The sequence below is a fragment of the Macaca mulatta genome, chromosome 15 (assembly GCF_049350105.2).
Source record: "Macaca mulatta isolate MMU2019108-1 chromosome 15, T2T-MMU8v2.0, whole genome shotgun sequence".
Taxonomy (NCBI): Eukaryota; Metazoa; Chordata; class Mammalia; order Primates; family Cercopithecidae; genus Macaca; species Macaca mulatta.
Window position 1 is genome coordinate 8,739,590 of NC_133420.1, and position 17,267 is coordinate 8,756,856.

The window sequence follows — 17,267 nt, forward strand, 5'->3', positions numbered from 1 at the left end:
CCTCATGAGCAGAAGACAAAAGATGGAAAACACCACTGCTGCTGGGACCAGGCGGGAGCTGGGCTGGGAGAGACGTGGGCTCTTTGAGAGCTACAGGCAGGGCTGGGTCGGAGCAAGGCTTGTCTAAGAGCAGCCTCCAGATTCCCCGGGGGCACAGCCAGGATCCCCATTTCAGGCCCAGAGCTCCTCTGTGAGCTCTGTGGCCTTGGACAACCTGCTGGGCCTGCTGACCCATCACCCGTCTCTGACACGAGGGATCCCTCGTCTTCTGCCCCGCACAGCTGCCTGGGGGCCACAGATCTGAAGGGTGTTGGAAGAAAGCACAAAGTGCCATCTGAAAATAAGTTGCTGTTCCGTGATGACCCCTGAATCTGTTTATTGCATGAATAATTTACTTATGATATTTATCAAAAAGACACGAGGCTTATGGGAAGGATTTAGGGCGGGGAGATGCAGGCGCAGGGCTGTGTGTGCTGGGGGAGGCCGAGCTCGGTGATGGGGTGGGCTGCGGGCCGGGGCCAAGTCAGTCACCGAGCGAGCTGCTGAGTCACCGAGTGAGCTGTCCTGTCCTTTGCAGGTCCCAAGATGGTGGCCATGCAGAATTACCATGGCAACCCAGCCCCTCCCGGGAAGCCTGTGCTGACCTTCCAGACGGGCGACGTGCTTGAGCTGCTGAGGGGTGACCCTGAGTCTCCGTGGTGGGAGGTGGGTCCTGGGACCCGGGAGGGTTGAGAGTCCCCGGCTCTGGCTCCTGCCTGCTCCCTGGGGCAGAAACATAAAGTCCTGCATATCCCAGGCAGAGGCAAAGGGCTGAGAGATCACCAGGGAGGAGGAGGCACAGGGTGACTAGCAAGGCCTCTCCTGCCTCACGTTCTGCGATGTGGCATGCGTTCTTGGGAACCTTAGCCTGGTCTTTCCCCGGGTGTTTGCTTTCACATGGTAGGGGATGCAGCATCCCTTCCCGGGAGAGGCCCTCCTGCCCTGGCACCCAAGCCTTTCTCCATTGGCCCCTGTCCTTCCTGCCTCTGTTGTGTCCCATAGGCCCTCCTCAGGCTTCTGCCCTGGCCACACCATGCCCACCCTCCTCCCCACCCCTACCTCAGTTCAGGTCAGCAACCTTTGCGCGATCGTGGGGTGAGTGGGCAGGTTTGCTCTTTCCCCAGGTGGGCACAGATGGCGTCATCGTGATGTGGTTTATGGTTTTGAGCCAGGAATGTGCTGCTCTGTTTCCAAGGCCTACAGAGTGGAGACCTTTGTGGGTGTTCATCCCCACCTTCGGCCGATGGCTGGGCTGTAAAGGGTGCTGGGAGCATTTGCTTTCCTCCTGACACACTGAGACCCCACGTCTTTGAGCATGCTGGCACTGGGGCGTCTGAGCCAAGGACTCAGACACCTGCTCCTGGGCCCCTCTACCAAGCCCCAGTGCTCAAGGGAGCCCCAAGACCCGCAGGTCAGCAGAGCACCACAGGACCTTGATGGCATTTAGCCCAGCAAAGCAGCCTCCCGTGGGAGCTGACGTTAGAGCCGAACGTGTATTAATGTTCAGGTTACAATGATGCTGTGGTCATTTTGTCATGGTCATTATCAGTCCATAGTTGGTGATGAATTTCTTGTGCCAGACCCTACATTCATATAACAGGAGGTTCAGAGGGCGCAAAAGGCCACGTGTGCTGTGCAGAGTCTCAGTCCTGCTGTGTCCCTCCTTGGGTATGAACGGGACTGCCAGCTTCTTGCAGGGCCTGGCAGAGGTGCTTTGCCTATTTGCCAGGCCTTAGTGCTCTCGTGTCTGGGGTGGGACGCCCGGCACCTCCCTGCCTTCACTGGCTCCCAGGTCAGCTGAGGTTGGGAAGGAAGACGTTGGCTCTCCCACCCTCCAGGACCGGGATTGAGTCCATCTACATGGCCCCACACTCCCATAGGCCAGGCTCGGCCCCCTGGTCCTAACCATCTCTTTCCTCTGCCAGGGTCGTCTGGTGCAAACCAGGAAGTCAGGGTATTTCCCCAGCTCATCTGTGAAGCCCTGCCCTGTGGATGGAAGGGTGAGTCCTTTCCCACAGAAGCTTCCGGAGCACGGTGGCCTGGGTGCTGAGGATTCTGGGAGCTGTCTCCTCACGTGGACATTTTTGGCTTATTCGGGACGTCCTTGCTAAATTTAGGCTGCTGTGAGCTGCTTCCTGGAGCTGGAGCCCAGAGAGAAGACGGGTGGGGGCCGCGGGGCAGCATGCTCTCCTGTGTTTACAAGGGCTCAGCCCGTCGGGTGGCATCTCGTTGTGGTTTTAGAGACACCAAAACGGGCATCTCGGCAGCCGCCGTGATGGGGTGAAGACCAGCCAGCTGCCTTTCACCAGATTTTGGGGACTCTATAAGTTCTCTTGGACTATTACGCAGCCTTAGAAGAAAAAAAAAGTTCCCCTCAACCATATGATTCAAAGCTAGACTTTATGCTATTTAAAACAGAGGCAATATGGTGTTGCTTTCATCTGAGGGGTACGGAGCAAATTCTCGGCTCTGTGACGAAAGGCAGCAGTCAGCCTTGAGTACAATGAGTTACCCCACCTCCACCCCCAAAAGGACAGGTCAAAGTGAAAGTGTGAAACCTCTGAAGGTGCAGGGGGTGGCTGCCCAACCCCACTGTGGCAGCCCCGGTGCCTCCCACCCCAGCCCCGGTCCTGTCAGCCTGTGTGCCACCTCTGCTGAAAGGGCAAGTGCTCAGCACTTAGCGTGCTTTGGATGACCAGGGGTGCCAGGCACCAGGGGAGGACCAGGGTCACGAACTCACTAGGTGGCCTGGGGCAGGTCCCTTCCCTTCCCCAGGCCTCAGTTACCCCATCTGCATGGTGAATAAGGTGCGAGGGAAGAGGTAATCTCTGAGACTGTGCCCAGCCTGTGGCCCAGTGAGGCCAGGGTCGGGGGTTGTAGCTAGGGAGGGAGCCCTACCTGCTCACTGGAGCGGCAGCACCCACCTGAGTGTGGCCACCACGAGACCCCCACCCCAGGGCTTCAGGACCTCTGGAGCAGGGAGCTTTGGCTCTGGGTGTGCTCACGTCCACTGGCTGAGAACTCCCCACACATTCGGTCCTTGCCCTCCCAGGGGACCGTGTCAGTGTTAGCTGGTGGCTGTGCCGGCATCTGTTCCATCAGACCTGTGGGGCATCTACTCAGAGATGAGCTTGTCCTGGCCACTGCCCTTGGGCACCTCCCAGGCCAGGAGCGCTGGGGCTAAGTCCACAGACGGTCCCATCCAGGGCAGCCAATGCTGGGCCTGGGGGTTAGGTCACCGACAGCGACCCCCTCTGAGCCCTGCTCTGTGGATGGCCCTGGGGGGATGTTAACACCCTTGTGCTTTGCCACCAGCCGCCCATCAGCCGGCCGCCGTCCCGGGAGATCGACTACACTGCATACCCCTGGTGAGTGGATCGTGGGCTGCGTATGTGGGCATCTGGTGGCCTCTTTGTTATGGGGGCATGCCCGCCGGGTCTGGGTGGTGCCTGTGAGTGGCCCGGCAGGGTGGAGGCCCCAGGCTGCCTCTTGCTGTCTCCAGGGCACTGAGCCCAGTGGCTCCCAAATGCCTTCTCCCTCCTGGCCTATAACTTGCCAGGAGCCTGGGGGAGTCCCCCTCCTGTAGGCGGCTGTTAACCCTCTCTAAAACGGCTCAGCTGGCTCAGATATTTCAGGGAATGAAACCCTTTTAAAATTTTATGTGCACTATGTAAAAGTGGTATATTTAAAGTCACAGGTGTAATCCACTTACTGACTTAATACAGTTGCTTGGTGGGAACAGTGAGGCTGTTTGGAATCACAGAAGTCCCAGCTCTCCTGACAGCGTGGCAGCAGGTTCTGGGAGGGCGCTCGCCGTGTCCTCCCAGGGTGGGCTTCATTACCCACCAGACGTACAGGTGGCAGGAAGAGCTTCGTTTCAAAATCTGTTCAAAATTCAACTGACATAGATGTTGGCAATCTCCAAGGTGTTAGCAAAAAAATCCACATAAGCAGTTATGCCTTTACTGCTTTTGAAATAGTGAAAATATATTCTAGGAAAGAAATTGGATCTACTGAATACTCTGTACTCCTCTGGCAGGCCCTTGGGGTCTGTAGAGCAGAAGACAGCGCATCGGACTGGCTGGCGGCCACAGTCACCCCTCTCTTTTACCCCTCTCAAGATCTGTCCTGAGCCTCACTGTATCCCACCGTAGGCAGGGTCAGATGTCAGACCCCACCCACAGTGGTGCCCCACTCATAGGGACCCAGCCTGTTCTCTTGGGTTCATTAGGAGGTGAGCTCTCAGATGAGGACTGCAGAGTACTTCATGTGGCCTGCCACGCATGGAGGGCTGGTGCCCCTCAGACACTGTCCTCACTGTGTCTCTCATTTCCTCCTGGCCCCCTCCTGTAGGTTTGCAGGTAACATGGAGAGGCAGCAGACGGACAACCTGCTCAAGTCCCATGCCAGCGGGACCTACCTAATCAGGGAGCGGCCTGCTGAGGCTGAGCGCTTTGCAATAAGCATCAAGTAAGTGGTGGCTCTGGGCTCGAGGAGACCCATCCCCCAGTGCCATTCTGAAGTGGAGACCACTGTCCTCTCCACGTCCTGAGCTTGTGGGGTTGGGGTGGACATGTCATCTGTTGCCCAAGTGAGGACATTATTGAGATGAAAGTGGTGTGGAGGACCCAGGGGGTCTCTACAGGTGTGCTGGGCAGGGCGTGAAACCCTGTGTGGCATGCACAGATGGTCCAAGTTTACATCACTTCTGGCTGCCCTGTGGGCTAGGTTGGACATTTCTGGGTTATAGGAACAAGATAAGCTCAGGTACAAGTGGGTGGGTGAAATGCTGTGTGAGCTCAGGGATTTCCCAGCAGCCCCACAGGTTGAGAGAGTGGACCTGTCACGCTCCTTTGAGACAGCCAGGGGCCTAGGAGGGTATCTCCTGTGACTACTGCTGCCTTACAGCTTTGGCACAGTCTGGGCATCCTCTTGCCCTGTGCCCTCTCCCTGGGAGCTGCCTCCTCTTGCCCTATGCCCTATGCCCTCTCCCTGGGGCTGTAGTTAACTCTCCAAGAGACAGACCCTAATGGGCTGGAGCCCACCAAGCACTGAGCTGGTGGGACATTACTCACCTGAAAGAAAATTCTCAGAAAGCCTTCTGTATGCCTGGCCTGCAGGAGGCTAAGATGGGCCTTGCCGACTGGGAGCTGGAGGTGGGTCACACACACTCATGGTACACATTAAATCCAGGGAGAAACAAGATGCGTGCTGTATGTAGGCCTCACAGAGGACCAGGCAGCCAGGTCACCATTTGTTTAACAACTGTTTATTACATTAGCTGATTTCCAGATGTTAAACCAACCTTGCATTCCTGGAATGTCCCACTTGGTTGTGGTGTGGAGTCCTTGCTATGTGTCTGGTTTATGTAGATAAATACAGTCATGGGCCACATAATGACATTCCAGTCTGTGAGGGACCCCATATGTAGTAGTGGTCCCATAAGATTATAATGGAACTGAAAAGTTCCCATGGCCTGGTAACATCACAGCTCAGCCCATTACTCATGTGAGTGTGGTTATGCTGGTGTCAACAAACCTACAGTGCTGCCAGTCATATAGAAGCATAGCACAAACAATTCTGCACATACATAGTATGTGATCATTGTAATACCTGACTCTGTTACTGGTTTATGGATTCACTGTACAATACATTTTATTTTAGAGCATACTCCTTCTACTCATTAAAAAAGTACTTAATTGTAAAACAGCCTCAGGCAAGTCCTTCAGTAGACATTCCAGAAGAAGGCGTTGTTATAGGAGTAAAAACAACAACAAAGAAAAAAAACAGAAGAAAGCTTATAGAATAAGGATACAAAGAAATAAAATATTTTTGTACAGCTGTACAATATATTTGTGTTTTAAGCTAAGTATTATTGCCCAAGAGTCAAAAAGTTAACAAAAATTAGAAAGTTTATAAAGTAAAAGAGTGACAGTAAGCTAAGGTTAATTTATGATTGAAGAAAGAACATTTATTTATTTATTTATTTATTTATTTATTTATTTATTGAGATGGAGTCTCACTCTGTCGCCCAGACTGGAGTGCAGTGGCGCGATCTCCACTCACTGCAAGCTCCGCCTCCCGGGTTCACGCCATTCTCCTGCCTCAGCCTCCCATGTAGCTGGGACTACAGTCGCCCGCCACTGCACCCGGCAGTTTTTGTATTTTTAGTAGAGATGGGGTTTCACCGTGTTAGCCAGTATGGTCTCGATCTCCTGACCTCGTGATCCACCTGTCTTGGCCTCCCTAAGTGCTGGGATTACAGGCGTGAGCCACTGCGCCCGGCCAGAAAGAACATTTTCAAAATAAATGTAGTGTAGCCTCAGTGTCCAGCATTGATAAAGTCTACAGTGGTGCACAGCAATGTCCTAGGGCTTCACATTCACTCACCACTCTCCAACTCACCCAGAGCGACTTCCAGTCCTGCAAGCTCCAGTCATGATAAGCACCCCATACGGCTATCCTGTTTTTTATCTTTTCTACTGTGTTTTTACCATACCTTTTCTATGCTGACCTCATGTTACAACTGCCTATGGTATTCAGTAGGTCTGTAGCCCGGGAGCAATAGGCTCTGCCATCCAGCCTAGATGTGGGGTGTGCAGTAGGCTCTGCCATCCAGCCTAGGTCTGGCTGTCCAGGCTTATGTAAGTGCTCTGCCGTCCAGGCTTATATAAGTGCACTCCGTGGCGTTCGTACAGTGATGGAAGCACCTGCCTGCATCTCTCAGGACAGGTCTCTGTGGTTAAACACCGCCTGACGGTATGGGAGAGAAATTTGGTTTGCCAGCTGCTTGCTAAGGATTTCTGCCTCCACAGTCATTAGGGACATTGGGCTGTAGTTTTCTTGTGATGTCTGTATCTGGCAAGGGGGTGGGTGGCATTCAGGGGAGGGGTATGGGGGCTGCTCTGTAAGGTCATGTTTGAATTGAGGCCTGAGAACGTAAGGGGGCCTTGAGAACAGAAGGAGGTGAGCATCTGGCAGGGGCAGCAGCTGGTGCCGAGGCCCAGACAGGCTTGTGCTTGGCACCTTTGAGAAGCAGGCCCAAGGCCTGGCCGGCCAAGTGGACATGCAGGGAAGGATGTCAGGAGATGTCAGGGCTGGGCCCAGCTGCTCCACAGGGAGGAGGAGAGGCTCCTGGTGCCGAAAAGCAAATGAGCAGAAGCCCAGGATAGGAGGCCTCAGTAGGGCTGGAGGCCAGGAGAGGCGGGGAGTTGAGCAGCCAGGGATTCTGGGCCCCAAGTGAGCAAGGAGGGCAGGCAGGCAGGTGGCCCGAAGGGCTGGGGTAGGACAGGGCTGACAGGGAGTGGCCCTAGGAGGTGGGAACGAGGGGCTTTGCTGCAGCAAACACAGAATAAGCCTGGCTGCCGAGGGGGCCGGGGACATGTGGCCCTCATGCAGTGACCACCGGGGCCATGTGTTTGCCCAGGTTCAACGATGAAGTGAAGCACATCAAGGTGGTGGAGAAGGACAACTGGATCCACATCACAGAAGCCAAGAAATTCGACAGCCTCCTGGTAGGTGACTCGCGGCTCCAGCCGGCTCCTATCCCCAGCCACAGGGGACAGGTACTTCCTCCCGGCCCTGAGCAAGTGGCCATGTTTCCTATGAGGATTGATTCTTCCCAGTGTGGGAAAGATGTAGGGAACTGGTTTTTAAGGCACTAGGACAGCTAGAGCTGTGTCACAGCCTCCTGTATTGGGATTTCTGACCCTCAAAGCCTGGGCAAGGTGGTTGACCCTGGTGGACAGTGCAGGGGTGGGGTGGGGGCAGGGCAGGCCACCAGCATCCCCAGATTCCTCTCATGCCCATCTTCCTGCGAGAGCAGAAACTGACGCCCAGTAGGGCTTCCAGCTGGGGCCTGGCTGGGTAGCCCCATTATACATGTATGGCTTCAAACAACTCCTTCCCTGACTCACCCCCACCCTCCGTCCCAGCTGGAATGCAGTTAGAGGCATAGTTCTTGAAATGATTTTAAAGTTATGCCTACATTTTCTTTTCTTAATTACAAAAGTTGTATATATTGAGAACTCCTGACTAGAGCCGCCAAGCTCTTAGCTTCCCCACTATGGCCACAGAAAAGCACAAGGACAAGTAGAAATCCATAATCTCAGTCTGGGCGTAGTGGCCTATGCCCGTAATCCCAGCACTTTGGGAGGCCGAGGTGGGCGAATCACTTGAGGTCAGAGTTCGAGACCAACCTGGCCAACATGGCAAAACCCCATGTCTACAAAAAATACAAAAATTAGCCGGGCATGGTGGCACATGCCTGTAGTCCCCACTACTTGGGAAGCTGAGGCACGAGAATTGTTTGAACCCGGGAGGCGGAGGTTGCAGTGAGCCGAGATCGCGCCACCGCACTTCAGCCTGGGTGACAGAGTGAGACTCCGTCTCAAAAAAAAAAAAAAAAATTCCATAATATCCCATCCCCACCTCCAGAAAAAACAAAAGCGTAAACCGGTGTTCTCACCTCAGTGAGTCCTCAGGACCTTTCTACACGCCGCTTAGGTGTGCTTTACATTATATACATAATAATGCTGGCAATACCCCAGCTGATTTTTAGTCGACTTTTCAAGGCCACACACATTGACCATCAATGAATCTTTCCCTGACGGATGGCCGCGTGACTCTCTGTCACTTGGAGATCCTGTTATTTCTAGAAGCTTGCCCCAGGTGCTGGATACAGAGTTTCCATTTTTCCATTATAAAAGCTGTTGGCCGTCAGCGCCCGTGCTGGTCTGTCTTTTGGCATCTTTTGCAGATTATTTTCTCTAGAAATTTTTTGGGGGAGTTGCTGGTACCTTCGAGGTACTGACCACCCACCATGGGCTGGGGGGGGACGTGGGGAGTTCTGAGGAGTCCAGGAAGCTCGTCTCCCCCACATGAACCAGGAGGTGGGAGAGGGAGGCCAGGTCACTGCGGGAGGACTTCCGGAGGTGGCAGCAGCTGTCAGTGAGTGTGTATGCCCTGCAGGAGTTGGTGGAGTACTACCAGTGCCACTCACTCAAGGAGAGCTTCAAGCAGCTGGACACCACACTCAAGTACCCCTACAAGTCCCGGGAACGCTCGGCCTCCAGGGCCTCCAGCCGGTCCCCAGGTAACTAACGCCCCAGCCCAGCCAGCACACCAGCACTCCTTGGAGGGGTCTGCCGTAGCCCATTTCTCAGCACCCAGATCCTGCCCTCACAGACCCAGGCTAGGAGTCCCACCCCAGCCCCCCGCCCGCGCCCCCAGCTGTCACAGATGCTATCGTGTGGCATCTCCTGGGCCACGTGACAGGCGGGGCTCTGCACCTGCCCAGAATTGCTCTTCTGTCTTGGCTCCTTCATCCAGAGACCAGCGGAGGTTGGAGGGGCCAGGTCCAGGCAGAGACCCTGCGCATGGAGCTATCACTGGTGGGAGAGAAAAGGGCAGGCCCACCCGTTCCCAGATCCCTGTCTGTGCCCAGCTCCTGGGCCTCCTCTGTGAGAGGCAGCCTGTTTGCAGATTGGACTCCTCAACCCAGAACAGGGAAGGCCACATGGAATCAGGGGCAGAGGCAGGCCCAGAGCATGCGGCTTCCTGCTCAGGACTCTGTCCGGAGTCATCCCACATCCTCCAGCCCACAGGGACCTGCAGGGCCATGGGTCCCACACAGGCCGAGCTGGACAGGAAAGGAACAGCTGGCCTTAATGAGCACCTGCTGGGTGCCAGACGAGGGCATGCGAGGAGGTGGTCCCCATTTGCTCTCAAGGACACAGGTGCAGAGATTGGCTCCAGGGTAGCTCAGGTGTAGCCGAGCGGTGCCTGTGCCTGGGTGGGGCTTGACAACCCACGCTGCCTCCTTTGCCCCCTATAGGGCCTTTCCTGCCAAAGGGCCTGCCCCACCCCATGCCCCCCAGCCTGTAGCTGTGCCCACCGTGACTGTGCATGGATGCCCTGCTGCCCGCCTCACGTTCTCTCTCGCCTCTTTGCAGCTTCCTGTGCTTCCTACAACTTTTCTTTTCTCGGTCCTCAGGGCCTCAGCTTTGCTTCTCAGGGCCCCTCCGCTCCCTTCTGGTCAGGTACCGCTGCTCCCCAGGGCGTGGGGGGACCGGGCCTGTGGCAGCTGCCTTGGGAGACCCAGCACGGAGCTGCTCGCTGGCCGCACAGCCCTGCCTGACGTGGCCACAGTTGTCCGCAGTCTGGCGCAGGGTGGCGGGGAGGAAGGGGCTAGGGAGCCTGGGCAGAGGCTGCTGCAGGCACCTGAGGACACGTCAGGCTTGGTCCCACCCTTGTCACCACTCACCCCCTGTGGACATGCCCACCCTGATGGCCACTTCCCCAGCCCCGGCCACTGTCATTCCTCCTTGTTCATCAAGAGCTTTGCCTCTGGTAACAAAACAGGTGGCCACGAGGAGGAGCTGTGGGGCTTGGGTGCAGGGAGGAGAGGGTTTTAGTCAGCCCTGACCTCATGGCTTTCAGCTGCCAGAGTCAAAGTCCCTTCCCAGCAGCTGTGTGTGTTTCGCCCTCAGCCATGGTCATTGACACCTGTCTATCAGGATTCTGTGTCTGGGCCAAGCTGGTTCCACTGGGTTGCTGGTTGGATTTGGGCTCTGGAATTGGAGGACCGCTGGAATGATGATGGTCAAAGCCTGGGCACCTGCTCGTGTCCCTAAGAGCATCCTCATTGCAGGAACTTGGATGTGCTGTGTCCCCAGACCCAGGGGGCAAGAGGGCCTGGGATTGGAGGCCAGTGTGTCCCTCCAGAGCCTGGATGCTTGACATCCTTCCTCTCTGGGTACAGAGCAAGGTTCTGGGCACCAGGGGAGAGACCCAGCTTGGCCCAAGGGCCTCCTCGATCCCTGGTTGGGCCCCTACTGCTGCTGTGTGATGCTGCCCGTCTCCCTCAACAGTGTTCACGCCCCGCGTCATCGGCACGGCTGTGGCCAGGTACAACTTTGCTGCCCGAGACATGAGAGAGCTTTCACTGCGGGAGGGTGACGTGGTGAGGATCTACAGCCGCATCGGCGGGGACCAGGGCTGGTGGAAGGGCGAGACCAACGGACGGGTGAGTGGCCCTACCCTGAGGGTGCGGGGCTGGCCTCGCTGCAGCCCCCACCTGGTCAGACTCAGGCAGACTAGCACCACAGCTATGTCCACACCCCTGGCCCTGTCCCAGGCACCCTCTGCAATCTCCTTCATCCTCACAGCAGCCCAGAAGGCTGGCGTTCACAGGGGAAACTGAGGCTCCAGATGTTTACCACGAACCCAAGGTCTCATAGCCCAGGAATTGGCTACAGAGGTCTGATCTGGATCCAAGCTCCTAGGACCCTCCACCCTGTTCCATTTTTATTCTGGGCTGCCCTCACAGCTGCACTCTTCAAATTACTTATAAGTCTCCAAGCTCTGTTTGCAGGAAGGGAGGTCACAGGACTGAGGAGGACACGGTGTCCTTTCTGGGCTCCTCCTGCCATTCTCTAAGGCCCCATCTATGCCCTGGTGAGGCAGTAGGGACACGCTGTGTCCCTACCCACCTCCATCCCTTCACACTGTCCCAAGTGCCAGGTGGGCTTAAGAGTGCCCTGGGCACCCTAAGATTCTGCATAAGTCCATGGCCTCTTCATCCCAACACCCCATCTCTACCTCTAGCTTTGGCCCATGTCTCTCAGTACGTATCCATCCAAGCACCAGAGCTCCATGTGCCACCAATTAGAAAATGCCCAGCTTCCTCTTTGAGCTGCAGGTGCACAGGGCAAGTGCATGGGGCTGCAGAGGGCCAGTTAACCTTGACTCCCAGTGCTGACACTTCCATTGTCCAGTGGCAGGAGCCGCTCTGCCTTCACCTATCAGGCAGTCTGCCCCTTGGAGGCCCTCAAGTCTGATCCAGTTTTTACCCAACTGCCTTGCAGAAGTGTCAAGGCTACTGAGGCGTAGGTAGCCCACCTAGAGGGCTGGGACCACTTGTTTTCAAAGTGGTCCTTGTGTGATTGGCATTAAAAGTGTCTGGAGCTGTAATATAATAAGCACATACCTGGGCCCTTTCCCAGATCCAGGTATTTTCTATACAGCATTAAGTTTAGAACAACTAGTTTGAGTATTACTGGATAATTCCTGTCAATTTGACCCTGTTATCATTATGAAACATCTCTTCTTTTCTCCGGCATTTATTCTTGCTGTAATCTCCTTTATCTGCTGTTGTAGTGACACCAGCTTTCTTGGGATTAGTGCTTTGTGTGGCACATTATTTTCTCTCATACTACTTAAACTTGTCTTTTTCCTTATATTTAAAATGGGTCTCTTATAAATAGTTGGGGAAGCCAGTCTGATCTGACAGTCTTTGACTTTTAATAGGCATATGTAGTCCAGTTACATTTAATGTAATTACTGAGCTATTTGGGTTTAAATAAGTAATCTAACTTTATTTTCTATTTGTCACATCTACTCCTCTTTTCTTCTCTCTTGCCTACTTTTGAATTAATGTATTTTTAATTCTACTTCCCCTGCCCTACATTGGTTTGTTAGTTACACACTTTTTTTCTTAAGTGGTAACCTTACACCAGAGATTCCCTTAAATGAGTACTTTTTTACTATTTCCCAGGCAATGCAAGGAAGGACCTTGCAACTTTTGATTGTATCCATTTTCCTTCCAACTTTTGTGCAAGTGTCATCATGTATCTTAATTCTATATATATTCAAACCTTAGAAGACATTGTTTTTGTTTTAGGCAGTTGTGCTCATTTAGATTTACCCTGTGTTTACCATTCCGAGGGCTCCCCATTTCCTCCTGCATTATTGTATTTCCACCCAAGACCATTTCTCTGCTGGCTGACATCCCCTCTCTTTCGTATTTTTTAAAGTTTATCTGCTATTAATGAAGTCTCAGTTTTTGTTGAATCTAAAAACATCCTTATTTCACTTTCTTTTTAAATATTCACATTGTAAAATGTTTGTAACTTATAATTTTGAAACAAAATTTCAAACATAAAATTTCAAAATTTCATCTTAAAAGTGGGAGTAACCTGCCCAGATTTACCAATTGTGAATGTTTTGCCCCGTTTGCTTTATCATTTGCACTGTGTGTGTGTGTCTATTTCTCTCTAACTCATTTGAGAGTAAATTGCAGAAATCATATTTGTTTACCCCTAAGTATTTCCTAAGACCAAGGACATTCCCCTTTGATATAATACAATTATCTAATCCACTGTCCCTATTCAAATCTTACCAGTCATCCCAATCATGTCTTCTCTAGCTCTTTCTCCTGGTCCTGGATCCAATCTGGGATCATGAACTGCTGTGATCCTTAACTCTCTTTAATCTAGAATATTCCTCAGCCTTTCTCTGCCTTACATGACTTGTACATTTTTGAAGAGTTTCAGCCAACTATTTTTATAGTATATCTCTCAATTTGGGTTTGATGTTTCTTCATGATTAGATTGAGGTTGCACTGGGAACACCACAATGGGGACGTTGGCACTTTCTCAGTGCCATAGTGTCCTGTTAGGAGATGAATTATACCAGTTTGTCTCATTATTTGTGACATTAACTTTGATCATGTGTTTAAGATTATATTTGCTGTGTTCTTCTACTGTGAAGTTAACTGTCGCCTGTCATTAGCAAGAAATTTGTAGGGTAATACTTTGAAGTTAGGTAAATATCCTGTTCCTCTTCAAACTTTCATGTACTAGTTTTATCTTCCCTTGATGAATTTTATCTGTTCTATTATTTCTATTATGGCTGAAGAAATAGTGATTTTTTTTTTTTTACTATCTATAGATATTAGTTGGCATTCTACTGTAAGGAAAACTTCTTTTCTCTTGTACTTATTCATTCTCCCCCAGGAATCAGTCATTTTTCCAAGGAGACCTAGTTCCTTTCTGTGAGTTGTTTTGAGTTCATTTTTGAAGTTCATTTTGAAGTTTTGAGTTCGTTTTACTGTAATATGCCTAGGTGTGATTTTCTCTTTATTTATTCTGCTTAGGATTTGCAGAGATTTTTTTTTTGAACCTGTGGCTTAATGTCCATCACTTTTGGAAATTTCTCAGCCAGAATAGTATCTGCAGACAGCGTGTCTGCTCCATTTTCTCTCTTTTCTCCTTGTCGGACTTCATTCACATGGATGTTAGAACTTTTTACCATGGCCTCATATTATTCCCACAATTTTATGTGTTTTTTTGTCCTTTTTTCTCTCTGGTTTTCTATCTAGTCACTTTCTAGTGACCTATCTTACAGTTTATGCATCTTCTCTTCTGCTTTGTCTAAATCCCTCTATTGGATTCTTCATTTCATTCATTATATTTTTCAGTTCTAGGACTTCTATTTGATTTCTGATTTAGGTTCTCTGGTACAATAGTCTGCCTTTTCATCCATTTTCTTAAACGTACAAATTAGAGTTATTTATCTCCCCTGACAGATGACCTCAATACCTGTGGGTTGATTTCTACTGCCTGCTTTTTCTGTTGGTTTTTGTCATTTGGTCCTGACTGAATGCCAAGCTTGTGTATTAAGAAAAAAACTGTCGCTGTTCTGGGTGATGTTCTTTTCCTCTGGAGAATTTATTTTTTTTCTGACTGGCAGGTGGAGGGTGGGCAGAACATCTTAAATTGGCCAAGGGTGGTGCTTTTCTGGGTTACTTTTATTCCTGGGCAATGGTTCCACCAGGTCCTTCTGAATTGCAGGCCTTGCTGAGAACTCTGGACTTCCAAAGGACCCCCCATCTTCTTAAGTCTCTACTTGCCCCTACCCCAACACAGACATGCACACACCTGCTTACACACACACACACACACACACACAGACACGATCCTGCCATCTTTTTCAGATTGGCTGGTTTCCTTCAACGTACGTAGAAGAGGAGGGCATCCAGTGACGGCAGGAACGTGGAGAAGACGCACAGATTTTCTTGGGAGAGTCACTCCAGCCCTGAAGTCTGTCTCTAGCTCCTCTGTGACTCAGAGGGGAAATACCAACCTCCCAGTCTTCCACCACCCACAGGGATGGGGAGGGTGTTGAGAATCCTAAACTCGAACCGTGTCACTGTCAGCCTGCCCTCGGCGACCCATCATTGGGTATGCTATTGTACATAGAGGAAACCTGGGCTCGCCCCACCCAGAGCACAGAGGAGGGGGCACCAGCAGCACTGCAAGCCAGGCTCTGGGTAGCAGCCGAGGCCGGAAGCCCATTGCCTGTCCCCGTCCAACTGAGATGGCGGTCAGGAGCCTAGGTTTGAACAGCAGATGCTGTCCCAGGAAGGGCTAGGGACAGCAGAAGGGACCTGCCCCCAGCCCCTCTGCTTAGCCCCTGGACTCAGCCTTGCCTGTCTTTTCCTGCTGCTCCCAGGGGGAGGTGTCAGGCCGCGGGAGGCAGATGGGACCAGAGCCAGGCTGTTCACTGTGGGCTCACTTGCCCCACTGTGCTAGGGCGCAGGAGGAGAGAGCACTGCGGTGGCCCTCTGCAGCCACTCTGGCTCCCCAGACTTCCCTGACTCCCCCACTCCCCTCCATGCCAGGGGCACACCCAGACCCCACAGGGCAGGCCCCTCTCTTGGGAGGGGCCTTTGGGATGGTGAAATTCCAACCCTGCTCCCTGGTCAGTGGTACTGTTTCCTGCCCTCTCTCTGAGGGGCCCTTTCTGGAGTCCTGGGATGGTGTCTGCCTGGCCGTGGCCCTGCTGCCAGGTCAGCAGATCTTTTGTAAAAACCCTGAAAGGGGCAGGGAAGAAAACAGGGATTTCCCCTCTCTAGATTCCTGCCAGGTCCTTCTCCAGGAGGCCCCTCTGCTCTCCTGCAGGGTGGTCCCTGAGGGTCTGCCCAGCCTTGGCACGAGAGGTTGGTTCCAGCCCCTGGCAGGGTTTCCTTCCAAGGGTCCCTGCAGCCTTCAAACTGGGCCTTGGGCAACTCAAAGTAAGTGCTCTTGGGGGTGGCTCTACCCCATTACCTCCCCCAGCCACGACTCCCGGCCTTTGACCTCCGGCTGGGTTAGCCAGACCCTGGTTTCTCTACCCTGATGTTGCATGGGACCTGGCAGCCGTGTCTCCCTCCCAGCTCCTTGCCAAAGCCTCTGTTGAGACCTGGGCTTCCTATAGCCGCTTATCCCTCTGGCCAGCTGCACAGCCTGTGGGAGGTGCCCGGCCCAGGTTGGGTGTGGGGGAGGCTGATCTCTGCTGTGGGTGGCGCTGGGGACCTGTGGGCTCCTTCTGAGTTTGGCCTTGTGGCCTCTGAGCCGTATGCCTCTGGGGCGTAGGGAAGAGGTGGGAGGAGTCACGGGGATGGGGAGCGGCAGGAGGAGAGAGTGGCCCTCCACAAAGGCTTGGGAAATGAGGGGAGGTGGAGGCAGGGCAGGGGAAGCGAAGAGTCAGCCTGGGAGAGAGCACCCTGGGGCCTGCGTGTCGGGGTACACCCAGCACTTGGCGCCCCACGGCCCAGCAGGCGCCGAGGATGGAGGGGAGGAAGCCGGCAGCCCCTGTGTTTACTGTCGTCAGAAAGGTCTTGTCTTTTGGTTTTGGGGTTTTTGTTGTGTTGTGTTTTTTTGGCTTGTTTGTTTTTTAAGGGGAAAAAAGTTTGTAATTATTTCATCCAAATCTCCCGTTATATATCTGTGAATAATAAGAGATTTTATAATAGCAAGAAAATGATGTATATTTTAGTTTGTTGATGAATAAGTCATCATGATCACAAAGGACACTGGGAAAAAATAATTTAGAGCCCTGACTTTTTGTGAATTTGTTTGTTTTGTGTGTGTTTGTTTTGAGATTTGTATTTGGTTTGGTTTGGTTTTGGCACTGCACTAAGGCAGGAGGGTTGGAGGGCTGGGTGCAGCCGGGATGTCTGATGGTGTTCAGCAGGAGATGGGGTATCCTCTGCGGGGGGCTAAACTGCAGGGGCCTGAGATTAGCTGTGAACATGTGGGAGCCCGATGCATGTGGGTCAGGGATCTGGGCCCCCCTCCCCCAGAGCTGGCGGTAACCCCAAATGGACACAAACTGTACATTTGCCAATGGGTTTTTTTCGGACCATGGTTTTTACTTGCAAATAAACCTGAGTTCTTTTCTGCAGGAGTGGTCAGCCCTTTCATGCCAGGGGAGGAGGGAATGGCTGGATTCCTCCACCTAAGTCCAGCAGGGTCTGTCTGACTGGGTTGCTTGGATCTCAGCATGGCCCAACCTCAGCAGGGTCTGAGAGAGGAGGAGGTAATGGTGCCATGGCCACCTCCCGGCTGGCACAGCACCACGGGTTTCCCACGCGGTGCCCTGGAATCCTCCAGGTGGCATCGGGC

At 52.8% G+C, this 17,267-nt stretch overlaps 1 protein-coding gene across 5 annotated transcripts in view; it reads left to right on the plus strand.

Moving 5' to 3' along the window:
- Nucleotides 1–17,046, plus strand: part of VAV2 (vav guanine nucleotide exchange factor 2) — a 236,621-nt gene extending 219,575 nt beyond the window's left edge. The window contains exons 20-28 of one of the 5 annotated variants that reach the window (XM_015116413.3): nt 578–705; nt 1,965–2,039; nt 3,355–3,407; nt 4,393–4,509; nt 7,466–7,553; nt 9,010–9,133; nt 9,993–10,079; nt 10,911–11,065; nt 14,816–17,046. In XM_015116413.3, coding sequence (XP_014971899.1) covers nt 578–705; nt 1,965–2,039; nt 3,355–3,407; nt 4,393–4,509; nt 7,466–7,553; nt 9,010–9,133; nt 9,993–10,079; nt 10,911–11,065; nt 14,816–14,863 — 875 coding nt within the window. In that variant the 3' untranslated portion in view covers nt 14,864–17,046. 5 annotated transcript variants of the gene reach the window in all.
- The last annotated feature ends 221 nt before the right edge of the window (nt 17,047–17,267 follow it).